Below are 17,780 nucleotides of genomic sequence, written 5' to 3'. Positions count from 1 at the left end.
GGCTAGAATTTGAAGAGCTTTGAATGCCAAACTGAGCATTTTGTATTTGATCCTGGAGGCAACAGGAAGCCATGGGAGTTTATTGAGTTGGGGAAGGAGAAGAGAGTAATGTGATTGGACCTGCACTTTAGGAAAATCACTTTAGTGGCTGAGTGGAGGATGGATCAGGGTGGAGAAACATTTGAGGTAGGCATACCCAGATATAGGCTATTTCAATAGTCCAGGCATGACACGATGAGGCCTTGTATCAGGATGACAGTAGTATGAGAAGAGAGAAGGGAGCATATCTGAGAGATTTTGCAAAGGTGAAATCAACTGGCATTGGCAACAGATTAGATAGTGAGAGCTGAGGTAGTGTGGACTTAGGGATGACAACTAGGTTTTAAACCTAGAGAATTGAGAGGATGCCCTCAATAGTAATAGGGAAGTTTAGAGTAGAGAGAGTCTAAGGAGAAATATTATCACTTCAAGTTCTGAATTTTCTTAATCTCATGTTAAGAATGTTGCCTCTACATAGGAGGTCTTTCAGATATTTAATACCTCAAGTTCTAGAATATTATTGGACTTACTCAATGAAATCTCTGGTTACTCAAAAAAGAATGGCCTAATAATTCATACAAGTCACATAGAAAGACACTGCCTATTTTCCAGGGATAGCATGCAGTTATAACTCCAGTGGACTGAATTAATGTATCATTCCATATATCTGGGAGGAGGGTTTCACAAATAGACAGTCAAACCTGTAGTTAAATATAGGTAAGAAAGCCGAATAGATTATAGTTGGGAAATTTTAAGAATCCAGAGCTGTTCCTTAGCAATAGAATCCATCTGTTTAATGTAAATGTTCTGATAATGTACATTTGCAAATCTTGAAATGCCATAATCTCTGAAAAATAAAAATTGAAGATGACCCAGAGGGCAGTGGAAAGGTGGGCTGGATTTGAACACATTTTCAGTTCCAAACAAGAATTGGATTTGGGGATATTGATGAGGAAATGCATATCCAGAAAAGGAAGTAAACCAGTGAGATCTAAGGTGCTTTACCAGATTCCACAAAAAATAATATAGACTCAGAAGAAGGATTCCTTTATTTGGGTTGTCCCTCTGTTGAGAATCTAAATGAGAACCTGCATAGGAGTTACACAGGATAAGAAAGCATGGCTTGTATAAGTCAACATCTCTCACACAATTTATAGAAGTTACAAAGGTCATCCTGGAAGGGACTTTAAGGCCATCTAGTCCAAGACTGTCATTGTACAGAAAAGGAAATTGAGGGCTGGTGAGGTTAAGTGATATTTCCAAGTTCATCCAAAAATCTGAGGGGCTCTTTCCTTTACACCTGCACTAGTGAGATCACAGATACATTGTTATGTATACATATATGTATATACACTCATGAAAGTACATTCTTTCCCTTAGATTATTTCACATATGGGTAGAAGTACTCATAATAAGCACATAGAGAAAAGTATTATATTACTTTTATCAGCGACAGGCCTTGTTACTGTGCCTTCTTAAATAGAGCAAACAGGATGACCCATAACCTATAACTGAGAAAATGGAGTTCTAGAAAAGTAATTTACCTGCTAATTGTTTTTAAGACTTATTATCTCAGTAAGAGGCCAGTTACTGCTGTGTGAACTTCCTTGGGGAGCACTGAATAGTAAAGGGAAAATGAAAGACCATTAAGGTTAATTTAATATTCCCTTAGCCTTGGAGAATTTCCCACTGGGGAACTTGCTGAGGTTAGTATTAGAGAGGTTAGGGACAGCACAAAGTGACAGATAAATTCTAGAGCAGGTCATCTCAGAAATCAGGAGGCAAGCTGGACCCTTCTTTTTTTTCTTTTCTTGGAGTTTTGTTTTGTTTTGGAAGGCAGAGGGTGTAGGACTTTTTGATATCACTCTTTTCCTATGTTGCTTTTCTTTTGTTTCAGGGAAAGGCTTTTAGGCTTTTATATATCCTCAGAGTTAAACACATATAGAAAATGATTAATTTAAATTTTTCAGCAAAGGCAAAGAAATAAGGGTTAGCTAACCTGAAGATGATATATAAGGGTGATTTAGTTGCAGATTTGGAATGAATATTTTTGAAAGAAATTTAAGTTTTGGCAGGAAGAAGTTGATCTGATGTTTAGAAAACCTAAGGCTGTGTGAATCTATATCCAATTACCAACGAAAGTGATAGCATCTTTTTCTCTTGAGATTTTTTAAAAAGTCTAAAGTAGACCAAAGGAAAATTTAAATATATTCCTTAAAGTGGAGCTTATAAAGAAAAATGGATATATAGCTTTTTGAAGGGTGGCTATAAGTGAGACTATTTTTGCAAAACAGACAAAAGCCAACTTATTTAGCCATCATATACTCATAGAAGTTTAACATGAGTCTGAAGTTTAACAGTTTAATCTTGCCCCAGCATTAGTTTTAGTGAAATTTAATTATTTATTAAGACCTTCCAGGAATATGTTCTCTCTTGAAACTAATACATATCTTAAACTTTGTTCTGTATGTATTTGGGAGTCGAATTTTGATGTGTTTTTCTTCTCAACAGTTTCAGATTCATTGGCACAAACTGTGGTTCAGCATCTAAGATGGATAATGCAGAAGGATCTTTTGGGGCAAGATGTCTTTCTAATTGGCCCTCCTGGACCTCTTCGACGTTCTATTGCTATGCAGTACCTGGTGAGCTATTTATTTTTGTGAATTCCTGAGGATACTTAGAGTATTAAAGTAACATTTCAAAATGAAATTATTTTATGTGATCAAAAAAATACATTAAAATAGCAAGGTTAGTTCACTGATTAAAAGATTTCTTTTTTTTTAATCACTAGATGAATCGTTGTTAAAGGTTTTGAATTATGCCCAAAGGTGTATGTTTTCTTTCCCTTGGAAGCAAACATGCCTTTCAAAATTTTTATAATTTTACCATGATAAATCATCATCAGTCTCTCAGCAATTTAGAAATATAATCAGAGAGCACAGGTAGAAGATAGAATCAACAAACTTCTGGTTAAAAAACTAAACCCAATTTTAGAATACCTATGGGACACTCTCTTACTGCATTTTAAAAGGCTAGTCCTATTGACTGTTTCAGCTATTATAGTGATACTTGTTTAAGTGTTTTCTGTTTTCTAAAAAATATAGTGAGGGAATTTAAATTTTCAGATTGTGGCAGTTTTGCCAGTTCCCACAGATGCTGCATTCTCTGGGCTACTTTCTCTTCTTACTCCAGTAATATTTTCTTCTTGCTTTCCTTTGATTTGAAACAATTTATTTCATGTGTTCATGTATGTGTGCATGCACATTATTGATATTTTCACTAGGGTGATCATTTAGAGTCTGCATCCCCAATCATATCCCCATTGACCCATGTGGTCAAGCAGTTGTTTTGCTTCTCTGTTTCTGCTCTCACAGTTCTTTCTCTGGAAGTGGATAGTATTCTTTCTCATAAGTCCCTCAGAAACTTTTTGGATCATTGCATTGCTGTTAGTGGAGAAGTCCATTACAATCAAATATGGCACAGTGTATCCGTCTCTGTGTATATGGTTCTCCTGGTTCTGCTCCTTTTGCTCTGCATCAATTCCTGGAGGTCATTCCAGTTCACATGGAATTCCTCCAGTTCATTATTTCTTTTAGCATAATAGTATTCCATCACCAACAGATACCACAGTTTGTTTAGTCATTCCCTAATCGACAGACATCCCCTCATTTTCCAATTTTTTTGCCACCATAAAGAGCGTGACTATAAATATTTTTGTGCAAGTCTTTTTCCCTATGATCTCTTTGGGGTACAAACCCAGCAGTAGTATGGTTGGATCAAAGGGTAGGCAGTCTTTTATTGCCCTTTGGGCATAGTTCCAAATTGCCATCCAGAATGGTTGGATAGTTCACAACTTCACCAGAGGTGCATTAATGACTGTGATTCCTGCCTTCTTTTTCTCAGTTAAAGCCCAATAGATTTTGGCCAAGCCTTTTACTTTGCCCTGTGTATGTCTACTTGCCACATGTGTGTTTCTTCTAAACAACATATAGTCGGATTTTGGTTTCTAATCCACTCTACTCTTTGCTTCTGTTTTACAGGTCAGTTCATCCTGTTCCCATTTAGAGTTGTGATTACCACCTGTGTATTCCCCAACATTTTGATTTCCTCTCTTAGTTCTGCCATTTCTTCTTTCACTATTTCCTTTTAAACCAGTGGTTTGCTTTTAATCAGTCCCCCTAATCCCCACCCTTATATTACTTCCCTTTCCACCCCCTCCCTTTTTGTTTCCTTATTATTTTTTAGGGTCTATTACATTCCCCCCCTTTCTCTTCCTTTTCGTACTCTCCACCCCACTCCCCGTCTTGGTTTTTCCCTTTTCACTTTCCCTGTTGGGTAAGATAGAATTCGATACCCCATTGGATCTATATGTTATTCCTCTCAGAATTGATTCCACTGAGTGTAAAGTTTAAGTATTACTTATTAGTACTCTCTTTCTCTCCTTCTTATATTAGTATTCTTCCCCTCCTCTTCCAATGCACCTCTTTGTGTGGAATAGATTATCCTATTTTTTTTTTTTTAATGTTAAACCCTTGACTTCTGTGTATTGACTTATAGGTGGAAGATTGGTAAGGGTAGGCAATGGGGGTCAAGTGACTTGCCCAGGGTCACATAGCTGGGAAGTGTCTGAGGCTGGATTTGAACCTAGGACCTCCTGTCTCTAGGCCTGGCTCTCAATCCACTGAGCTACCCAGCTGCCCCCTATCCTATTTTTAATATTCCTTCAAGTTTCCCTCAGTTCCATCTTCTATTCCCTCCCTTTTCTTTTTCTTTTTTTTTTTTAATATATTATCTTAGACCACTTAGGACCCCAAACACTATTTATGAATATTTTTTCTAATTACTATAATAGTGAATACCATTTTTGAGAGTTTAAAATAACGTTTTTCCATATAGGAATATAAACAATTTGACCTTATTGAAACCCTTAAAGAAGAAAATTTTTAAAAAATTTTTTTCTTTCCCCTCTCTTATTTACTTTTTCACCTTTCTTTTGATTTTTGTGTTTGGATATCAAACTTTCCACTTAGTTCTGATCTTTTCTTTACATATACTTGGAAATCTTCTATTTTATTGAATGCCCTTACTTTCCCCTAGAAGTATGTAGTTAATTTTATGTATGTAGGTGATCCTCGGTTGTAGCCCCAATTCTCTTGCCTTTCTGAATATACCATGTTCCATGCCTTGCCGTCTTTTACTGTGGAGGCTGCCAGATCCTGTGTAATCCTGATTGGTGCTCCTTGATATCTATATTGTCTCTTTATGGCTTCTTGTAATATTTTCTCCTTAGCTTGGAATCTCTTGAATTTGGCAATTACATTCCTGGGGCTTGTAATTGTCTTTTGAGGATTTAACATAGAGAGGGATCTATGGATTCTTTCCACGTCTATTTTGCCTTCTTGTTGAAGAACAGCAGGGCAGTTTTCTTGGATAAATTCTTGTAATATGTGTTATCAAAAAATATATAATTAATCTGAGTAGGTGGGTGTAAGGAAAGATAAAGGGGAATATAGGAGATTATAAGGTGATAGGAGGAGGAATGAAGGTAGGGGAAGATATATTGGAGGTAAAGGAAATGGGATATGTAGGAGAGGGCAGCTCAAACAGGTTTATTCCCAGAGGCTTGAGAAAGAGGATACAGGGAGGAAACTAGGGCCAGTAAGAAACGTTTAGACTTGACTGGAGAGTTTCTCTTGTTAGTTTCAAAGTCTCTTGAGGGAGGGGTCGAGAGGGCCCCTCCCTGCCAGTTGAACTGATGGCTGGAGGAAGTCTTGAAGGTGGGTACTTCCTGTCAAGATGGATGCCCCAGTTGTCTCAAGAAATAAAGGAAAATGATTCTTTCTTCTTGGCCCTTGTCTTAATTTTCGACACAATGACTCACCACAGGGTTTGAATAGGTAACAAGGGGATTTATTAATACCAGGGTCAGTCAGAAGGGGGGAGGGTTCAGGATTTTCTAATTGCTGCTAGGGAGAGGGGTGATGGTGGGGGATGGGTTGCAGAGAGGTTTAGACAGAGAGAGAGAGACCGGCTCTCCCAGTCAGGAAGATTTGACTGCCTTTTAAGTAAGTCTTTATCAAACCTAGGGATAACTTATTTGAGGATATTCCAATTATCTAAAGAAACTAAAACCCACTATGTTCAATCACCAAGCCCTCCCTTCCAACCAGAACCCAAAGGAAAATCAGGGAAGGGGAGGGATGGAGATGGTAGATCAAGGAGAGGTTCAGAGAAATGAGATAGGTCCAAATTTCCCCAAAACAAAATAAGCACGGGCCAAGGCTGAAGCAATTAGGCCAAAGCTGAAAGGCCAAAGCAAAAGCCTCCAGCCACAGCGAAAGCCAGAAGGCAAAAGCCCCATCAGTTGGAACTTCACCTCTATTTATAGCTTTAAGTTCTAACTGACTTTCTGAACATTCTAAGATGTTTAACTGACTTTTTGTGACCATTAGAAATTACAGAAGCAAAAAGTTTCTGTTAGCCACCTTGCATTACAGATTTTGTCAAGGTTTCTGTTTATTTCTGCGTTTTCAGGTAGACCAATGATTCTCAAATTGTCTCTTCCAGATCTTTTTTCAAGATCATTAATTTTCTCAGTGAGATATTTCCTGTTTCTTTTTCTTTTTCTTTTTTCACTCTTTTGACTTTGCTTTAGTAATTATTACTGTCTTGTGAGATTATTAACTTCTACTTGCCCAATTCTAGTCTTTATAGATTGGTTTTCTGCTATGATCTTTTGATTTTTCCTTTTCATTTTGCTCTATCTTGCTTTTCTTGGCTTCCAGCAGGTGATTTTTGATCTTCAATTTGCTTATCATTTCATTTGATTTCTGGGCTTCTTTTTCTAATTGTGAAATTCTGTCTTTTAAACTTATTTTCTTTTTGAACTATTTCCCACTTTTCTTGGCAATTTTCTTCTATCTTTCTCATCATTTCACATTTGAACTCTTGAAGAGCTTGTGACCAATTTCCATTTTTTTGGGAAGGTTTGGAAATGTTTACTTGTTTGTTGCCCTCTGTTGTCTCCTCTGTAGTTTGAATTTTTTTCTCCATAAAAATTATCCAAGTTCAATGCTTTTTTCTTGTTCTTTTTGGTAGTTGAAGATTGTATTTCTTGGATGTTGATGGCTATTGCTATTCTGGTTTTCCCTTCTCTTCATATCCAAAAGTCTGAATGAGGAGGGCAGGCTCTCTGTGTACAGAGCTATGGAATGGTTTTTGCCTGAGGCTACTTTTCAAGTCTCTGAGACTTCTACTGTGCCTCTCCTCTCTGCTCTATCTCTGTGCCCAAGGTTCACATGCTTCAGCCTTCTGGGGTCCCAAGTCTAGCTGGTCTCAGGGATAAGACCCTGGTGTTCTTAGTCAGCTCCCAAGAACCCTGAGATTGCCCCTCACTTGCTCTGATTCTGGCACACTGGCTCTGACTCTGGGACTGTAGGTGTGGTGGGAGAGGGTTGATCAGCTTGCGTTTTGGTGGGAGCTTTTTTACCCCTTATACCATGGAAATGCCCAAATCCCATGTACCGTCAGTGCTACACTCTACTGTGGAGCCCCTTCATTCATCTGAACTTGTTTTTTTTGTCCTTTTGAGGAACTCTCTATTGGTTGGGAGTGAGGAGAGGAAGAGTCCTATCTCTACACTGCAACCATATTAACCCAGAAGTTGGGGACAATTTTTCAGATCATTTTGTTTATTGCCAAAACATTTCTGTGAAAGAGACTGTGGCAACTTTTATTATCTTCACTTTGTAGACACCCTAAAAGAAAAGTAATTTACTCATGGTCACTTGGTGAATCACTGGAAGATTTAGGCTTAAAATTAGTTGACTTCTAACATAGTGTTATAGATCCTATACCAGTGTTCTTCAGTCTTATTCATCCTTTACCTCTCCTCTTGTTCACCACACATATCCAAATTTTTAATTTTTAAAAAAATTATATTCATTTATTTAACTAATTTACAATATTTTCCATGTTTACATGATTCATGTTCTTTCCTTCCCCTCCTCTCACTCCTCTCCCATAGCCAATGAGCAATTCCACTGGGTTTTTACATGTGTCATTGATCAAGACCTATTTTCATATTATTAATATTTATACTAGGGTGATCTTTTAGAGTCTATATCCCCAATCATATCCCCATTGAACCTTGTGATCAAGCAGTTGTTTTTCTTCTGTTTTTTTTTTTTTTTCTACTCCCATAGTTCTTTTTCTGGATGTGGATAGTGTTCTTTCTCATAAGTCCTTCGGAATTGCCCTGGATCATTACATTACTGCTAGTGGAGGAATCCTTTAAATTTGATTTCTCTGTCTCTGTGTACAGTGTTCTCCTGGTTCTGCTCCTTTCACTCTGCTTCAGTTCCTAGAGTTTGTTCCAGTTCAGTAATGGGCAAACTTTTTAAAGAGGGGGCCAAAGGAAAGGAAATGCTCATCTATCAGTCTGTTTCTAAGGCAACTCTTTCAAAGTTTTATTGTATTGTATCCTACTCATTGTATTTGTCAGATTAGGAATAATGTCCCACTGGATAGAACATTTCAGGGGGCCTCCATCTGGCTCGAGGGCCATAGTTAGTCCATCACTGCTCTAGTTCATTATTCCTTTTAGCACAATAGTATCCCATCATCAACAGATACTACAATTTATTCAGCCATTCCCCAATTGAAGGGCATTACTTCATTTTCCAACTTTTTGCCACCACAAAGCGCATGGCTATAAATATTTTTGTACAAGTCTTTTTCCTTATTATCTATTTGGGGCATAAACCCAGCAGTGATATGGTTGGATCAAAGGGCAGGCAGTTTTTAAAAGATCTTTGGGCATAGTTCCAAATTGCCTTCCAGAAAGGTTGGATCAATTCACAACTCCACTAGCAATGCACTGGTGTCTCAATTTCACCACATCCCTTCCAAAATCTATTACTTTCCTTTGCTGTCCTAGTAGCCAATATGCTCAGTGTGAGGTGGTACCTCAGAGTTGTTTTGATTTGCATTCCTCTTAATTATAAGAGATTTAGAACACTTTTTTTCATGTGCTTATTGATAGTTTTGATTTCTTTAACTGAAAATTGCCTATTCATGTCCCTTGCCTACTTATCAATTGGGAATGGCTTGATTTTTTGTACAATTGACTTAGCTCCTTATAAATTTGAGTCAAATTTTTAATTTTTTCCCTCTAAAATCTTCCATTTATTTCTTCCATTTACTCTCTTTCTCTCCATTCACATAGCCACCACACTAGTTTTGACCTTCCTCACCTTTTAAATTGGCTATTGTAGTAATTTTCTAATTGGACACCCAGACTCTAAACTCTTCCCACTCAAGTCTACCCTTCATACAGCTAGCAAGGTGATATTCCTGTTAGTGTCGGTTTAACCATGTCACTGCCCTACTCAGTAAATGCCATTGAATCCCTATTACTTCCAGCATCAAATTTAAACTCCTCACTTGAACTTTTAAAACTCTTTACTATCTAGTTCCTTCCTTCTTCCCTTTCCAATCTTTTTATACATTACTCTACCCATAGAGCATGTAATCGAGCCATATTGGCCTAATTTCTGTAAACTAACACATAACACTCCATCTCCCATCTCCATTCCTTTGTATTAACTGTCCTTCCTAAATTCAGTTTGATACTGACTTCTCAAGGAGGCTATCCTTTTTGCCTTCTTCACTCCCCGCTCAATTACAAGTATAATGATAAATTATTCAGCCATTTTGAAATCAAGATGATGGACAGTTACTTGCATGGAATATAGAATGAACCGAGCCTGGCAGGAGCTGGCAGGTGCCAAGGCAGTTGAGGCTCGAGTATAAAAGGGAGGATTTGAACTGAGAAGGGATCTGAGATTTGAGATTGGATTGGAGCAAGTGGGTTTGGTAGGGTATGCCTTAGGTGAGCTTATTCAACAGCAACCTGTAACAATCTGTTTCATTAGTCCCTGATCTTGATTTAACCATCAAGAAGAAACACCAACACCTTATAAGCAGAGTAACCTTGATTTAGGTTGGGCCAATTTGGCATCTGTCATACCTGATTACATCAATCCTGAGATCATCATTAACATTATTAGCCTTAGTTAATTAAGGATTTCCTCTTCCCTTCTTTCCAACCATTCCCTTCTTCCCTTCCCTAAGCCTGTTAGCAATAAATCTTTATACATATTTAGATCTGGCTTCATTTGGCTTCATTATACTTACTTTATATCTGGCTTCATAATCCTAGGGTTTTAGTAGATCATATCCTTGGGATATTTGAAGGGAAGAGGTGAATTATACCATTCAAAGCAGAGTTAATTTGCAGTCAGTCAAACATTATCCATTAAAGTCCAGAGTCAGTTAGACAAAATATCTGTAAAATTCTAACTGCGGATTCATTGTCTGGCTGGCTACTCTGGCCCAGCAGATTTACCATATTTTAATAACAGCTACTGCTGTGGGGGTCCTTTGAGATTCACTACTACAATTTAAGTGTCTCATTTAGGATTCACCCCACTTTACCCAGCTTCAGATCCTCATACCATCAGGATTATCATAACAAGGAATTCCACTCTTTTAAGGTTATCTTCCATCCACTCTGTACTTTCTTCTGTGTACTGATTATGTAGCATATGTACATTAAGTATATGCTGCTTCCCATTAGAATGTAAGCTTTTTTATTTTTTATTTTTATTTTTTCCAGATTCCTCCCCTTTCCCTTTCCTCTGCCCCAAGAAGGCAGGTAATATGGTATAGATTGTACATATATTATCATATAATACATATTTACCTATGCATCATATTGTGAAACAAGATACATATTGATTACATTAGAGAAAAATTTGTGGAGAAAATAAAGTGCAGAATGGTATGTATCAATCTGCATTCGACATCCATCTGTTCTGTGACACTGGATTATCCTTTTTCATTATGAGTTCCTTGGAATTGTTATGGATTCTTGTGTATTGATAATAGTTATGTCATTCACAGTTCATTATCACATATTATTGTTGTTAACTGTGTACAACTTTCTCCTGTTCACTTCACTTTGCATCACTTTGTGTAAGTCTTTACAGGTTTTTTTGTGATCATTTTGTTTGTCATTTTTTATGGCACAGTAGCATTCCTTTACAATCAACAACTTGTTTAGGCGTTCCCCAATTGATAGACATCCCTTTGGTTTCCAGTTCTTTGCCACCACAAAAAATGCTGCTTTATGTATTTTAGAATAGTTATTTTTCCTTTTTCCTTGATTACCTTAGGAAATAAATCTAATAGTGATATTGCTGGGTCAAAGGATATACAGTTTTATAACTGAGCATAATTATCAGATTGCTTTCCAAAATGGTTGGATCAGTTCACAGTTCCACTAGTAATGTTTAGTGTTGCCATTTTTCCACATTCCCTCCAATATTTGTAATTTTTCCCTTTTATTATTTTAGCCAGTCTGATATATCTCCAAGTTGTTTGGATTTGTAATTCTCTAAACAATTGTGATTTAGAGCATTTTTGCTTGTAGTTATATATATATATATATATATATATATATATATATATATATATATATATAGTTTTGATTTCTTCATCCAAAAAATGATTCATATCTTTTGACCATTTATCAATTGGTGAATGGTTTATATTCTTATATATTTGACAATGAAACTAGGTAAAGCCCAATATCTAACACCATTTGCTAGGATCAAAATGGAAACATGACCTAAGTATAAAGAGAGATGATAGAAGCAAATTATAACAAGCAGCATATTACCTATCAGATTTATGGACAGGGGAAGGATTTATGAATTAACAAAAGATAGAAAGCATTGGAAAATGCAATACTGATCATTTTGCATATACTAAATTGAAAATGTTTTTGTACAAATATAACTAATATAATCAAGATTTTAAGTTGGGAAATATTTCGAGTTGGGAAAATATTTTGAGACAGTTCAGATAGAGATCTCATATCTACAATATAAGGAGAATTGTAAAGATAGGGGATGGGACAAAAAGAGCCAGAAGAAGGCCGTTGGTGGCAGTTACTGACAGTTGGGACCAGAGAGGATGCTGGGTATTCTCCAGAGGAAGAAGGAGGAGAAGGACTTCCGGTAGAGGACTGAGAGAGAGAGGAGAACATCTCAGCTTGAATCCAGTCCTGAGGGCTTCCTGAGGATCTTTCTTTGGACACTGAAACCTCAATTCCCTGGTCAAAGGCATCCCATCGCATCTTACCCAGCAAGACTTCAGTCAGCTAAGTTTCTGGACTCCATTTTGGGAGCAATCTCATAGGCTCCTTCCCCCATTACCCAACCTTGCTGAAAGACCCTTTCTGGTTTGATTTTGCAATTATAGAAAAGGATAGAAATAGCAAATAGAAATAGAAACTGAAGGAGAACTGGCGAGGGAAGATCCTTGGGAACAAGAAACCCCAAAGGTTCCCTCCCAAGTGATGAACCCCATAGAAATAGAGAAGATGGCACCCCCAAATCCCTCTGTCCTTCACCCATTTCCCTAACCCCTGACTTGTGATTAATAAAAGCCATTCATTAGTCAGATAGTGTTCCAGAGTGCTTGAGAGACGAGGGGAAGGGGAATCACAGCTTAGCCTGGCTGTCTCCATCTTGGAGCCAGACCCCCTGCTGGGAAGTCAACTGATCTTGAGGGAGGCTTGGGTGAACTCCGCCCTCATTTCAGAATCAGATTGGGGTCCCCCATACCTCCTCTTATAGGGAAGCTTTGCCCCCAAATCCTGTGGGGAGGCATGACCATCCAGGTCACCTGGTTTCGGGGTGACACCCCTCGAAGTCTTGGCAGTGCATATTCGGCAAGGAGGGGAGAGCTAGAAGAGAGTCTCCCCTACATAGACTCTATCTCTCCTCCATCCCTAATGTTTGGGTACTGGCTCTCTTTATTATTATAGAATATTATAGAATACTTTGTGAGAGTAAATACTGTTTTTTTTTTGTTTGTTTTTTGATTTCTCACACTTAGCATAGTGTTTGATGTATAATAAATGCTTGTTGAATGACAGATCTCAGATGTCCCCCAAATCTCATTTACAGTTTGTATATAGGTGAGGCCTCAGGAGATCTGATCATTTGAGGCTGTGCCAGTGCTGCATTAGAGCTGGATGTTTTTATTGAGACTTGAATGTTGAGCTTTGAGCCCATATTGGGACATATTAATATCATGTGAACCAAGGAAGATGAAGCTCTCAGTTGCCTCTTGGAATAAATTTTTGTGTGCATGTTTGGCTGTAAAAGCACAGATTTTGAAGTATGTCTGCTGAGCAAATAGCAAACTAAATAGAAGTTATTTAAAACTTGTTATACCATAAAAATTGCTTACTAGTTGCTCTGGACAAAATGATGACAGTCTTTTCAGTGTTGTGAGGGTCCTTTAAGGAAGATAAATAAAAAATAGCCCTCTAAGTAGTCATTTAGCTTTTCCTGAAAGTCAACAAATGAGTGGAGAAATTCCACTACTGCTACAGGTAACACATTTCATTTTCCTATACCATTGTCCTCAGAGTGTTTGTCCTCACATCAAGCCAAAATTTGTCTCTTTGTAAATTCTGCCTATTTCTCTGTTTTCTACCTTTTGGTGACAAGCAGAACAAGTTTTGTTCCTTTTCCATAAGATGGCCCTTAGGATATTTAATAGAACTTCAATATTTTCCATGAATCTTTCCTTCTCCAAGCTAACTGTTCCTAGTTTTTTCAATTGATCTTCATATTGTATGCTCTTATTCTACTGGTTGTTGTATTTTAAAAATAAGATTTTTCTTTCTTTCCCCTCTGTTTCTTATTTACCTTTTCATGTTTCTCTTGGTTTTTGTGGGTGGATATCAAACTTTCCATTTAGTCCTGGTCTTTTCTGTGCAAATACTTGGAAATCTTCTACCTTGTTGAATGTCCATACTTTCCCCTGGAAGTATATAGTCAGTTTTGATGGGTAGGTGATACTTGGTTGTAGACCCAGTTCTCTTGCTTTTCTGAATATCATATTCCAAGCCTTGTGGTCTTTTAGTGTGGAGGCTGCCAGATCCTGTGTGATCCTGATTGGTGCTCCTTGATATCTGAATTGTCTCTTTCTGGCTTCTTGTAAAATATTTTCTTACTTGGAAGCTCTTGAATTTGGCTATTATATTCCTGGGGGTTGTCTTTTGAGGGTTTAGTGTAGAGGGTGATCTATGGATCTTTTCAATGTCTATTTTGCCCTCTTGTTGAAGAACATCAGGGCAGTTTACTTGGATAATTTCTTGTAGTATGGAGTCCAAATTTCTATTAATTTCTGCTTTTTCAGGAAGACCAATGATTCTCAAATCGTTGCTTCTAGACCTATTTTCTTTATCTGTCATTTTATCAGTGAGATGTTTCATATTTCCTTCTATTTTATCAGTCCTTTGACTTTGCTTTATTTGTTCTTGCTGTCTTGAGAAATCATTGGCTTCTACTTGCCCAATTCTGGTCTTTAGAGACTGGTTTTCTGCTACAATCTTTTGATTTTCCTTTTTGATTTGATCTATTCTGCTTTTCATTGTTTCCTCCAATTTGATTATCATTTTTTTTTAATTTTTGAGCATCTTTCTCTAATTGGGAGTTTCTTTCTTTTAACCTGTTAATTTCCTTTTGAGCTACTTCCCACTTTTCTTGCCTTCACTCTTCCATCTTTCTCATGATCTCAGATTTGAACTTATTCAAGAGCTTGTGACCAATTTTCATTTTTTGGGAAAGGTTTGGATGTGATTACTTGTTTGTTCTCCTCTGCTGTTTGCTCTTTTGTTTGGATTTTTTCTGTGTAAAAGTTGTCGAGTGTTAAAGATTTCTTCTTGATCTTTCTCTTTAGAGGTTCTTGGGCATGACTTGCCATTATTATTGTGATGTTTTTCTTTCTCAGTCAGAAGTCTGGGTGAGGCAGGCAGGCCCTTTGCCTAATGAGCTGTGGAGCAGTTTTTGCCTGAGTCACAGTGCCGTGTGGCCCTCTCAGCTTTATCCTCACGTCCACAGTTGGTCAGTGTTCTTTAGGCTCCTAGTGTCTCAAGTCTAGCTGTTCTCAGGGTCAAGCCTCCTGGTGGTCCCCTTGCTTGCTCCTCTGCCTGAGGCTCCTTTAACAGTCTCAGGGTGCTGCTTCCACAGTATTGCACTGCTCCACACTGGGTCCCCACCCAAGGTCCACGCCTGCGCTCAAGGTCTGTGTTCAAAGTAGCCTCTTGTGGTCTTAAGTCTTGCTGCTGTCAGGAGCAGGCCTTGGTGATCCCAGGTAGCTGCCAAGAATTTAATGAATGCCCCAAACTTGCTCTAACTCTTGTGCACTAGCTTTGGCACTGTAGGTGGTGTGTGTGTGTGGGTTGTTCAGCTCGTGTTTTAGTGAGAGCTATTTCATTGAAATGTCCTGATCCCATGTACCTTCAATGCTGTGCCCTGTCATGGGGGTCTCTTCGTTCTTCTGGATTTGGTTTTTATGTCCTCTTGAGGAGTCCTATATGTGTGGGTTAGGAGAGGTTAAGCACGCTGCTTCTACTCTGCAGCCATCTTAACCCAGAACTCTGACAATATTGGTCATTATATTTTATATTTTATCTTTTATTTTTATTTTTTTAAACCCTTAACTTCTGTGTATTGGCTCCTTGGTGGAAGAATGGTAAGGGTGGGCAATCGGGGTCAAGTGACTTGCCCAGGGTTACATAGCTGGGAAATGTCTGAGGCTGGATTTGAACCTAGGACCTCCCATCTCTAGGCCTGACACTCAATCCACTGAGCTACCCAGCTGCCCCCTAGTTGTTATCTTTTAGACAGCTGCAGCTTCCCATTGTCTTTCCCAATAGGTGATGCTCAGAGCCAGATGGGATACTCTAGATGTAGTCCTACCGGGCATAACCATTACTTTCCAGCTTATAGCACAGTGCCTGGTTCATAAGTAGACAGTTAATAAATATTTATTATCTGCCTGACCTTTTTATTCCTGGCTGCTCTTTATCCTAAGATGGCACTCACTTTCTTGACTACCATATTGCACTATGGTTTATATTGAGCTTGTGGTCATAAAGCCCAAAGCTCTTTTTTGAATTAACTGCTGCTGCCCAGCCATGCCTCTTTAATCTTAAACTTGTGAAACTGATTTTTGAACTGAAGTGTAAGGCTACATTTTACCTTATTTGTCATAAAGTTTAATCTTTTTTTTTTTTTTTTTTTTTTTTTTTAAACCCTTGTACTTTTGTGTATTGTCTCATAGGTGGAAGATTGGTAAGGGTGGGCAATGGGGGTCAAGTGACTTGCCCAGGGTCACACAGCTGGGAAGTGGCTGAGGCCGGGTTTGAACCTAGGACCTTCTGTCTCTAGGCCTGACTCTCACTCCACTGAGCTACCCAGCTGCCCCAAGTTTAATCTTAATTAATTTAGTCCAGTGTTCTACCACTCAAGAGCTTTTGGAATCCTTACTATCATCTAATGTTTTAGCTATTCCTCAGTTTTTTGCTTCATGTAAATTGTATTGCATGTCTTTATCTGAATTATTGATAAAAATTGATAAAAACTCCACAGATTAATGTAGAGTTCCCTAACTTGATTTTCTGGAGAGATTTCTTTCCAAGTTGAGATCAAGCCAGTAATGAATTACACTTTTATTCTAGCAATGCAACCAATTCTGAATCCACAGTTATTCAATTTTCTAGTATGTCTTTCTTATGTTGTCCACAAGAATAGCTTGTGTCATTAAATCACTAAAATTTTAGTAATCTATAATTACTGTAGTTCCTTTCATCTACTAGTCTAGTAACCTATCAAAAATTGAAATAAATTTAAACTAGCCTGATCTATTCTTGATACTGATGCCTTATGATTGCTGATTTCTTCCTTATATGTTCACTAATGATGCTTTAAAAATATGTTCTATAATTTTGGGAATCAAAGTTAAGCTCTGGAATGTTTGCCCATGTGTTCAATCTGTTCTTCCTAAGAATCCCCTCAAACCTGCTTTTCCAAAATACAAGGTACATGTCAAACCTTTCTTGGCTCTTTTCTCTCACAAACTCTAAGATGAATAAGATATAGTCACTTCCTCCCGAGGTTCCCATCATTTCTACACCAGCATCCAGCTCCTCCTTATTTGTGATAATCAGATTCAGAATGAATTTCCTTTTGTTCCTTGAACCTCCTAAAAGATTATATTATTATTTAGGCATGTCAAAATTATTAGTATTCTTCTTTTGAGATACAGAGAGAACAGTTGTCTGAATAAAGTTCCATAAACTAACCAGAAGATAGTAATGATAGTAACTTAAACTATGTAATATTTTACAGTTTATAAAGAAGTTTACTAATATGAACATAATGACATCAGACCAATTTCACTGTCTTAATTTTAGAGATGGGGAAACTGAGTCTCATAAATAACTTGCCTATGAGTCATAGCACCAGCTAATGCTGAAACTGGTCAGGCTTTTGAATTCTATTGATTCATTGGTATTGTCTCCGTGATCCAGTGATCAAGTCCTTTGATCTTTCTATACTATGTTAAACATTGATTTCATATATGAATCAAACTTGATGTCAAAAACAAAATATATTGAATTTTCAAACTATATAACAATAAACAGAAATTGTAGGAGATATACTGTGCAGACTAAAACTTAGATTACAAATACAATAGTGCTGCTCAAATATCATGGCTTGTGGACATTTATTTCATTCTTTTACTGTATAGGAGTAAACAGAACAAAATTACATATATTTATAGGTCAATTTTAGTTATCTTTGTTTAAAAAG

General features: G+C 37.5%; 1 protein-coding gene across 1 annotated transcript in view; it reads left to right on the top strand.

Moving 5' to 3' along the window:
• Window positions 1-17,780, top strand: part of VWA8 (von Willebrand factor A domain containing 8) — a 519,173-nt gene that overhangs the window by 48,326 nt on the left and 453,067 nt on the right. The window contains exon 3 of the mRNA XM_044669384.1: window positions 2,551-2,681. Coding sequence (XP_044525319.1) covers window positions 2,551-2,681 — 131 coding nt within the window. The remainder of the gene's footprint in view (window positions 1-2,550; window positions 2,682-17,780) is intronic.

The sequence above is a fragment of the Gracilinanus agilis genome, chromosome 3 (assembly GCF_016433145.1).
Source record: "Gracilinanus agilis isolate LMUSP501 chromosome 3, AgileGrace, whole genome shotgun sequence".
In the NCBI taxonomy this organism is placed as follows: Eukaryota; Metazoa; Chordata; class Mammalia; order Didelphimorphia; family Didelphidae; genus Gracilinanus; species Gracilinanus agilis.
The sequence above is the reverse complement of the archived record's forward strand: the minus strand, read 5'-3'. Positions and strand labels throughout refer to the sequence as shown.